The sequence below is a fragment of the Epinephelus moara genome, chromosome 4, assembly GCF_006386435.1.
Source record: "Epinephelus moara isolate mb chromosome 4, YSFRI_EMoa_1.0, whole genome shotgun sequence".
NCBI classification, from domain to species: Eukaryota; Metazoa; Chordata; class Actinopteri; order Perciformes; family Serranidae; genus Epinephelus; species Epinephelus moara.
Genome location: NC_065509.1, coordinates 23,283,560 through 23,294,464, shown reverse-complemented (window position 1 = coordinate 23,294,464; position 10,905 = coordinate 23,283,560). Strand labels below are relative to the sequence as shown.

Here is a 10,905-nt window from a genome sequence, read left to right as displayed (position 1 = left end):
TGTTGCCATTCTGTGTATCCTAAATTAACTTTAAAGGTCCAGTGAAGAACAGATAAACCAAACAACAAACGACCATCTGCATATTTGTCGTGGCCACCGTGGTTCTCCTACAGGTTTGGCACATGGCAGATGTTTCCATTGGTCACAGTCTGCAACCTCACCACAAGATGCCACTGAATCCTACACACTAGACCATTAGGTTGTTTTCGTTAAGAAAAAAACGCAGTGTGGGAGGAAACTGGTTGTATCAGGTTTGCGGCAACAGCAAACAAATTGTTGGATACGGTTACTACTGTTTGTTATGGGTGCTTGTGTTTGTGTGGGTCCACCATGGCACATGTTTACACGCACACACACACACACACACACACACACACACACACAGAATTGGCACAGTTGCAAGTTTTTCTGAGCTCACTGCATTGTCACACAGCAGTGTGTTCCTGCTATTTCAGGTTAAACCCTGCCAGAGACAATTCTGCCCTGTGTGAAACCTCTCCACCACTATCAGGAACATCATGGCAACTCCTACCCAGACTGAGTCGTATGCACAGGAGACGACAGACTGTCCCCCTGAGGCTGCTGTAAGTCCTGCAGGTTGACATCAAGTGAGGCAACTTATACAACTTTTTTATCCTATGCAGTAGCACTTCCTAAAACCCCTATACAGACTTTGAGGTGTAAAATTGGTGGAATTACCCTTTGATGTTAAATCATTTGATTATGTTTAGACTAATGCATGTCGTTTCATTAAGTTCAGGGATGTAGAGCTCCAGTCAGCTGCTGTCGTCACAAAAACAGTTCCCTGTTTCCCGAGAGTCTCTTTTCAATCAATCAGTTTTATTTGTAACTTTGATTTTCGAATTTTTTTCATCAATAACTTGATTTAAATGACTTTCAGATCCTATAATGACCTCAACCATTGCTTACAACAATCAATATTTGTCACAGGAAATAATAAAATGTGATTTTAAAGAGAAGTAAGTAAAGTAAAATGTAAACTTTGCATTTAAAAAAAAAAATTGGAACTTGTGCAGCTAATGTTCAGTTAAACACATAAATCTGTTAAAAAAAATACCCAATCAACTGAAAACATGGACTCAGTTAAGTAAACACATTTAAAATCATTATTTATTTCAGTAGAGCTGGATAATTTTATGTCAAGGTAAATAACATACAGTTCAACTTAAGTTATATATTTCCGTAAAGCATCTGAAGTAGACAGTTGCCTGCAAGAGCACAATAATTCTCACAATATTTGCAAACCAAATTTGGGATATAGTGTGATATGAAACATGTTTTTATAGTACTCTCTGTGTGTCTGAGGGCTGCTTCAAAATCTGCTGTTCTTCTATGCACCAGTGATATACGTGGTGCTCAGAAGAACTGCAAACTATTTAGGCTTATATTTTGAGTCTCCACCTCTGGTAACCGAAGAGGCGTGCTCTGGATTGGTGGTTCCCAACTGGTCCAGCAAAGGGGTTCAGATTTCTCCTTCATCATCAATTCAAGCTCCCACATTTTAATACATTCAGCATCATACTAGCGTTTGGCCAAGTTGTCGAGCTAGTTTGCTGTCTCTGTCAAGTTGCTGTCCATTAGTCACTCACTCTACAGCACAAAGCAACACTTCAAAATAAACTCGATTTGCTGGAAATTTACTGTACTTAAACATAAAGTTTGTTTTTTTACAAACTTGACATGTTTGCAAGTCACTTGTGGTCCATTCAGAATGGGCCGGTGACCCACTTTTGGGCCGCGACCCACCAGTGGGGAACCATTGCTCTATATGCATCTAAAAACAAATCCTCCTCCTTGTCTCGCATTGTAAATTAGCTACATGTCCAGCAGTAAAAATGCTATCATTTATTATGAGTGCAGAGGATGTTTTGGACGAGAACATTTTTTACAGTGTATTGGCCAGCTTTACATATTCGGGCACGGTATTATTCGTCCCACCTGAAGAAATACAGCTGAGAGTGGCCAAGGCTGCAGCTGAGCTGGACAAGAGGGCACCACCGGTGGGGGATGACCCAGAACCTGAGCTGCAGAGAGAAAACAGTGGTGACTGGTGCCTTTGCTCAAATTGCCCTCTGATGTCAACAGAAACTGAATCATTCTGCTGCACAGAATTTCAGCTTGGGCAGTTTTGTTAGACATCACTAATTTCAGACCAGAGGGAGCCTGTATGTGCGTTACTGTACATGAAAGCTTTGCTCCTCACCTGGACAGAGGTGTGCTGGAGTCTACGGTTAGACTGCTGGACAAATATTTTGACAATTGGCCGAGTGCATGCCCGTTCTGTTCCTTTGTTAATTTTTTGATACACACCCTCTAGGCATTGTACAATAAGGCAATGTTTCTGCTTGATAGCACTATCCATTCATTCATTCATTTTCCGTAACCGCTTATCCTGTCAATCGGCACGGGGAGGTTAGGGCCTATCCCCACTGACAATGGATGAGCCGATCAGACTATCGCAGGACTGACACAGAGACAGACATCCATTCATGCATTCATGTTTTTAGAGTTTTAGAGCCAATTAACCTAGCCTGCATGTCTTTGGACTGTGGGAGGAAGCCGGAGTACCCAGAAAAAACATGTATGGGGAGTATTTGGGGGTTGAGTGTTGAGGATATAAGGTTCTTACTGGAGCCACAAACCACCAGGAGACAACTGTTACATTCAACCGTCATTAATTGTTGTTCATGTTGATTAAATGCTTGTCATAATGCTTGTCATGATGTTTGCCATGGTTCTAAAAGAAGAGAGAAATCATTTATAACATCTGCAAATAAATTATTGAATCATAAATCCAGTCTTTGAATTGTTTTATATTAAATACAATGCATGTTGAATAATAATTGGTACTGACATATATTATTTAACAAATGTAATCAATCAAACTTGATCAAATTAATCAGATGTTATCCTTAACTTCAATCCAATCGTGTACACATCAAAATATAAAAGGAAATGTTACTTAAATTGGTAGATTCTCAAAGACTCATGGGAAACATCATCAAACACCCTGGACACATGGACATGTTTGAAGAACAAAGTGGAGGAAGTGTGGTCCTCCCTCCTACTTATAGACTTAGATGTAGGAGGAGCTACCAAAAGTAAGAAAAGAAACCACCTCTTGATATGTCCCCTTGAGGATGTGAGGTGAGTAAACTTGCAGTTTCTGACATTAAGTGTCAAGAGCTCGGGTGCAAAGCATCCTTGCACACTGAAATAACGGCTGTGCAAGATTTGTGCAAGATGATTTTCTTCTTTAAAAAGCAAACAGAGGGGCTGCCTAAAATATCTTTTTTTAATATTCACAACATCACTGATCGACCCATTAGAACAACATAAACTGATATTTGTGACTCTGACTCCATTTGTCCCTTACACTGTTACTACATTCAGCTTTTTCCTACCTATCACACATTGTTGGTCCTAAACATATGCATATTTACAGTATATACTGCAGCAGGCTGCACATCAGAATCTCTTGATTATTATGGATACATTCAGTACGGCTGCGAGCATTATTTAAGAGCATCGTGATTGTGCTATGACTGTACCCAAAACCAAACTTCACTGCAACCTGAAAGGCACTTGATGTTACACATGGCAACAATACACAGCCACCCAAGCATGATTAATGAAAAGAATAAACCGAAGAGATAAAAGTGTCGCTGGTGATATTAAAGACATTGTAAGTGTAAGTCTCATTTGACTTTAAAAGGAGGCCTTGATGGCTCGCTGGGAGGTGAGTCTTTGACAGTGCAGGTAGACAGAGAGGGGATGGATGAAGGCAAGCAGGATGAGCAGCGTCAGACCGATGTTCACCTGCAGACACATGAGGATTAAGATAAATATGGTGATAAAAGGAGGATAAGCACCAGAGTGAGAGTTACAGTTGTATCAGTTTGTGCACTCACATATAGAGGGTCTCCATCCAGAGGTCCATTCACCAGGGCAAAGCAGGGATACTGCAACAAAGAAAACACTGCAGACAGAGCCATGGTCAGACCAATCAGCTTTCCAAAGTGGCAGGATGGGAAACTACACACACACACACACACACACACAAAGTGATGACATAGCAAAAAGAAGAAAGCAGTGCATAGAAAAGGAGAAAAGAGAATTTTTAAGCTTTAAAGACATCCCTTACAAATAAAGTTAAAAGTCTGAATGCACATAAACATGCCTCTCTTGCTCCAAAACTGTCACTCATGCATCTTGTTACTTTATTCTTATTAGTTGAATTAATTTTAAGACAGACAAGTATGAAGTGTGTCTTCATAAAAATGCGTCTCTATGAACAGAAACATACTCCCGTGTAGTGAACAATGACTTGTATGTATGTGTGTATTTGTGTGTTTGATACTTACACTACACTGATGAAGGCTGCATTTCCACCGTAGAGGAAGGAGCGGTTAATAACCTGCAGGATGAAAGTGAGGTACTGAAGCGGCAGGTATGGGATGGTGGCGCAAACTGAGAACACCACACAGAGCAGCGCTGTCAGGAAGAGAGAAAGCACTGAAGCCTGCAGGTCTGCTTCCTGTTCGGTCTTTCCTACAAACACACATTGAGAAACAATGACAGAACAGAGGACAGAGGTTAGGTCTGCCACAGCTGCAGCCTTTTGCGTTCATTACTCATTCTTATTAGTATTTGTAATATGTAACCTTCAGCACGAGGTTTGCCCTTGTGTCTGTCCATGATGAGGCCGTTCCAGGGAGCACACAGCACGCCACACAGCTGTGTCATTGCAAAGGCATTGGTGTACTGGCTCACTGCAGGGACACACAAGCAAAGACAAGATGGTCAGAGACTAAAGACTCAAACAACAGTTCAACAAGTCTGCCAAAATATGAGATAAAAATATTTTCTCTCATCATATGCAGCAGCTTCTTGCTGATATAATATTATTAGAATTATGTCCTCTTAAAGGTGCTGTATGTAGGGGAGACCGGGGAAGATTGTAACACTTTTTGTTTGAGCAAGTGTAACTCAGTGGGTTTTTATGTTAGAGCTCTTAAATTTTGATACGTGGTACCCATATTTGTCTGCTATAAATAACACACACTTTGACCTCGACTACACCATCACAGATTATGGAAATTAATGTCAAATACAAAGAGGTATACTGTTACAACGTACCCCAGTACCAGGGTGAGTTGTAACACTAGCTGGGGATGGATGTAACAATTAAATTATTCTAAGAATACAATAATTATAATATTAAAATAAATAGAAATGTATAACATAAATACAAAAAAGGTTGACGTTTGAACAGCATTTGAATAGCTGAACAATAAACACTTTCAAAGAGTAACTATTATCTGAGCAAACTAAGGCATAATACCTATAGACTATTTTTAATCTCATTGGCAGTTGAGGCAAATATAGATGTCCTTGCCTGGGGTGCAGGTTTCGTGGGCCCAAAATCCACACTTTTTAAGAACTGTTACAACCCTCCCCATGCCTAGCAGCCATGAAAGAGCTGATAGTTTTTAGCATTTAGCTTCAAAGCTAGCACTAATGAAACACATCAAATTAAACTAGAGAAACTACTACTTGAACCTATGTAAGTGAAACAATTGTACATACAACACAATGGACACTATGCAAAAAACAATTGTGATGAAAATGTTTGGTTTCTCACCTGAAAAACGTTTTTTTGGCTCTAGAACAGACAAATTTGGACTCAGAGCCATGCGGCTTCACCAGTGAGCTCCAGTTGTAAATGGGCATGGACTATGTTGATGATGTCACCACAGCTCGTTTCTAATTGGCCAAACTGACAGTGTTACAACTATCCCTTTGTTGCAACCATCCCCGTTCTCCCCTACCTCTGGAGAGAGATACTGTAGTTGATTGTTAGTCTTATTTCCAGTACTAGCACGCTGGGTTGGGGATTCAGTCCAACTTCCAATCCAAAGCAGTATTGAAATGACACTCAACAATTAACTTCTTTATCAACTACCTGTCTTCAGAGTTACGTACAGCAGTTTGAATTGTAATATTAGGAAACTGAATTCAGTTGCTCCTAAACAGTATTAAATACTCAATAAAAATTCAGCTCTCTCTGTACTTCCACATTAAGTTCTCATAATTCAAATTCAGTTCTTTGCATCTTGATATCCAATTGCGTAGACCACATCTGGAGGTGGTCTGAGCTGCACGTGGCCACATTGGCCCTGTTTACATCTGGTATGGCCATGAGTCTTGTGCAGCCAGCCAGAGGTTTGTCATTCTATACTGCTGTGGGAGTGAGAGCTCCGTGCCACAGCCAGATGGTGACAGTCCACCCACCCACACACACACACAAACACACACACAGTGGCAGGGCTAACATTAGGGCTAATGGTAATTAATGGGTTTAGTGACAGAAGCCCACAGATATCACGCCATAGGGCTGCAATGAAATCCCCATCATCTGGACTTGCAAACCGTCTGCAGAGAGGAGAGGAGAGGAGTCATTTCAGCTCCGTTACTTCCTCCATTCTCGGCTCAGAGGTGAGACCACTCTGTTCCCCCTTTCCATGTTCGTACCTTATAGCACAGTGAGGTAGCATAATGGCGTGATATGTCGCTCTGATCCGGCAGTGTAAAAGGGGCTAGGGTCAAGCCGTTTCTGTGTCAGTGTGAGTTTGTTGGGACTGTTAAACAGCTGCTGCTGTGTTAGCTCGTGCTAACTGGGCAGATGTTGAATCCTATCTGCTTTCTCGTTTCTGCTTTTGCTTATATAGGTTTTGTACCTATAAATAAGTCAAGGATCGGAGTTTTGTGAACCCTCCCTCAGTTGCTTTTCCTCAATGACCAGGTTTGTGTCTCAGTAAACTGAAATTTAAATTGTGAGAACTAGTTGACTAGACATATATAGAGAATATACAGAGAGTTGAATTGTCATTGATAATCGAAAACAGTCTCAGATCAACTGAATTATTTTGACAATATTACATTAAATTTCTGGTTTATTGGACTTTAGTCCCAAACTAATAAATTCAATTTCATGCATGCTGGTTGCAGTCATCGTTTAACTGAAATGAAAGGAGTCTCTTTCTGTATGTACGTATGTCTGTACTTCCATTTTCCCAACAAACACTGATCTGATCAACTTCACACTTGGCCATTGTATTGCTTAAGACCCAAGAAAGTGCAATGTCAGGTGTGGCCTGTTCTGACCAAGCACGTTTTGAACAGGCACTGCACTAGTTGGTCCTCAGTCAGCATACTGCAATGAAACTATGGAGCTGCAAATAAATACAGTAAGATACGAATTACTTTATTGTGTAAATGGCTCACAGGTGTGTTTGTGTGTGTTTACCCAGTGAAGGCTCTCCCTCCGTCAGCCTCTGCAGCGTTGGGTTGAATGTGCCAATGAAGAGGTAATGTCTGAGCTGCATCACCGACACCCAGAGCAGGTGCCACGCAAAGAACCTGGACATGACACACTCACGGAAACTCTTCTCTGAGGCAAGGGGAGATCACAGAGACGGATGAAGAGGAGAGAACAAAGATGAAGGGAAATAGGATGTCTGATTATTTTATTTTATTTTGTTATGTTTTATTTTGTATTTATTCATGCCACAGTAAAGTGATCAAACCTTGTGTCACAGGGACGTCTTTGTTGAGGGGCGTTTCCTCTGTCATCTTCAGTACGTTACCATTGGCTGCTGTCTGCTCTAAGCACAGAGTCTTTGATTTACCACAGGTAATCCTGACAAAGGTCAAAGGTCACAGAGGGTCATCCACAGACTGAGGGCATTGTTTGAGTTGCTAATGTTTTTAAAGGAGCAGATGGGTTTGTTTTTTGACTCAGACCTTATATCCACACCCAAAACTTGTTATTCTTACTGTGGAAGTGCAATAATGTCATGGTCCGGCTGAGCCTCCCTCTCATTCCTGTTGTTTTCAGCTGTTTCCCCCTCCCTTGTGTTTCTTGTCAGTCCCCGTTTGTCTTCTGTATGTGTGTGTGGATTCACTCTGTCACTGCATCCAACAGGTCAGTGTGTGGATGCAAAACAACTTTCTCCAGCTAAATTCAGACAAGACTGAAGTCATCGTATTTGGTCCACAGAAACAAAGAGAAAGTGTCAGCAGTCACCTCCAGTCTCTCTCTCTAAAACCTACAAATCAGGTTAGAAATCTCGGGGTAATAATGGACTCAGACTTGAACTTTAACAGCCACATCAAATCAATAACATCAGCAGCTTTTTACCATCTAAAAAACATTGCCAAAATCAAAGGTATAGTGTCTAAACCTGACTTGGAGAGACTTATCCATGCATTTGTCTCTAGTAGGTTAGACTACTGTAACGGCCTGCTCACTGGCCTCTCCAAACGGGCCGTAAGACAGCTGCAGTACATCCAGAATGCTGCTGCTCGGGTCCTGACCAGAACCAGGAAGTACGAGCACATTAGTCCTGTGCTCAGGTCTCTACACTGGCTTCCTGTGGCTCAGAGAATAGACTTTAAAGCAGCTCTGCTTGTGTACAAGTCTCTCCACGGCCTAGCACCAAAGTACATCTCTGACATGTTAGTGCCATACGAACCATCTCAGACTCTGAGGACCTCAGGGACCGGCCTCCTGCTGGTGCCCAGAGTCAGGACTAAACATGGGGAATCAGGATTCCAGTTTTATGCAGCTAAAATCTGGAACAGTCTTTCTGAAGATGTGAGACAGGCCTCTACTCTGACAATGTTCAAATCTGGGCTCAAAACAACTCTATTTCACTGTGCATATGACTGAAAGGATCTTATCTGCATTCTTCTCTTTTAAAGTTCATTTTATAATGATTATTTATGTTTTTAATTTGTATTGTGATTTTAATGCATTTTCTTGTTCTGTAAAGCACTTTGAATTACTTTATGTACGAATTGTGCTCTACAAATAAACTTGCCTTGCCTTGCCTTGTGTGTGTGTGTGTGTGTGTGTGTGTGTGTGTGTGTGTGTGTGTGTGTGTGTGTGCGTGTGTGTCTTTGTCTGGGCGTTTTCTCATCCCTCTACCTGGCTGCCTGATTATCTGCACAGCTGTAATCACCTACTCGCCTGAGGCTCATCAACTCATCAAGCCCTGCAGTATAAAATCCCAGTTCTTCAGACCAGTCTTTGCTTGATCGTTCAGTTTGCCAGCTTGGTACATTCCATTCGTAATGGTCAAATTTAGGCTCTTGTTTAATTTGCTTTATTCGCTTTTTTCACTCCTGCTGACTCCTGGTTTTGCCCGTGTCTCAGGCTTCATCCAGATACAGATCTCAGCCAGCCTGCCCGTTTGTCTCTCTGCAGCCTGCCCAGCTCACTCTGCCTGCCAGCTTCATCGTGGACGCCTACCAAGATCACTATTCATTTTTGACAATAAAACACCCTTTGGAACCTTTTCATAACCTCTTGTCCACGTTCTGCTTTTTGGGTCCTAAGGTGTACAAATCCTAACAAATAATTTGTACTGTAAACCACACAGTTCATTGACAACGGTACAACTGTAGAGTGCTGCAATGCTAGGGTATAATCACAATACACTATGGGGGGTACTTGTAAAAGTCCACACATTAAAGTCTGTCATTACTCTTACTTTTATTGTTATAGATCAATAGACACACAATCCCTGACAATCTCATATTTGCTCCAGATGATTCAGGGAGAGAAGGAAAGTGAAGACAGGGTAGGCACAGGGGAGTGAAAATAGAAATCTTCTTAGAAACCATGTCAGAATACATGACAAAATGTTGTGTACATCTACATTTAAAAGACGAAGCAGTTTGGGGATTTGTTCAGGTCTCAAAGTCTTGATCTTAAACTCTCTTAGATCCAGGATGTTTGTTTAAAGTGCTCAAAGGTCCAGTGTGTAGGATGTAGGGGGATATCATGACAGAAATGGAATATAATATAATAAGTATGTGTAAGTATTTAATATACACTTTGTATCATTCACAATACATTTTCAGAGCATTTTCTTGCCAGATAATTGTTAACCCCCAGACTTTTAAAATAGGCAAGAGAGGTGTTGATGTGTGTGTGGTTTGTTGGGGGGTCTGTACCCGTATGTGTAGTCATCAGACAGCGGGTAGGGAATGTGGTCTCTGGGCAGCAGGAAGAAAGTCCTGAGCAGGTGAATGACGCTGCAGGCAGACAGGAAGAGGAAGGAAGAGCGGAAAGAGATGCCAGACTCGTGTAACAGCTGCAGGAGAAGACATCAAGACAAGTGATGGTATAAATACATAGATTTCATATATATATATATAAAGGTAGTGTGTGAATGTTTCTCACCTTGATGACAAAAAAGAGTGCTGAGGAAGAGTCAACAGCCCCGTCGTAGAGAGTGATGATGGTGGAGCGATGTGAGTCGAAAAGGTTTCCTACCTTTTAGAGAGAATTTTGAATTTATTAAAACAGTGTCTACATGTCTGCATTTTTGTCTGCATCTACTTTTCCATCATTCACTGTGAGATTTGTTCTTGATGATTTGAATTGCCTGTTTGAATAAGCTTGTGTTGTCTGAGAAAAGACCTGCAGCTAGAAAAAGTGCTCTGAGGGCAGACGCTCTCTCTTTTGCTTGTGTTTCTGTTAAGTGATAACCTGAGGGCAGACTTCAATTTTTTTTGGCTGGACAGCAAAGCAGGGGCCAGTTAAGTGAAAGCCAGTCAAAGCAGTCGGTCAAGTTAGAGTTTCCCCATTGGCCATTGGTCTTTCAAAATGAAAAAGTGCAACAAGCTTTCTGCATTTTTGCCACCATAGCAAAAAAATTGCTCAAGAAATAAAACATCTAGCAATCTAGCAAACAAATTTGCCTCAAGGACCCATAACTTCTGGTTATACAGATTTTCCGCCATTTTGAATTTTTTGAAAAACACTTAAAATCGATCTCTTCCTAGGAAGTTTGACCGATCTGCATGAAACTG

General features: G+C 41.3%; 1 protein-coding gene across 5 annotated transcripts in view; it reads right to left on the bottom strand.

The window, feature by feature from the left end:
- Positions 1 to 1,139: 1,139 nt before the first annotated feature.
- The window catches only part of LOC126388854 (equilibrative nucleobase transporter 1-like), a 14,420-nt gene continuing 4,654 nt past the window's right edge, over positions 1,140 to 10,905 (bottom strand). For 4 of the 5 annotated variants that reach the window (XM_050042177.1, XM_050042175.1, XM_050042180.1 and 1 more), the window contains 8 exons: positions 10,274 to 10,366; positions 10,045 to 10,184; positions 7,611 to 7,723; positions 7,331 to 7,474; positions 4,686 to 4,793; positions 4,386 to 4,572; positions 3,933 to 4,000; positions 1,140 to 3,840 (listed from right to left, as the gene is read on the bottom strand). In XM_050042177.1, the coding sequence (XP_049898134.1) occupies positions 3,650 to 3,840; positions 3,933 to 4,000; positions 4,386 to 4,572; positions 4,686 to 4,793; positions 7,331 to 7,474; positions 7,611 to 7,723; positions 10,045 to 10,184; positions 10,274 to 10,366 (1,044 nt within the window). In that variant the 3' untranslated portion in view covers positions 1,140 to 3,649. Of the gene's footprint in view, positions 3,841 to 3,932; positions 4,057 to 4,385; positions 4,573 to 4,685; positions 4,794 to 7,330; positions 7,475 to 7,610; positions 7,724 to 10,044; positions 10,185 to 10,273; positions 10,367 to 10,905 lie in introns of all 5 variants that reach the window. The other variant, XM_050042178.1, reaches the window with a different exon arrangement.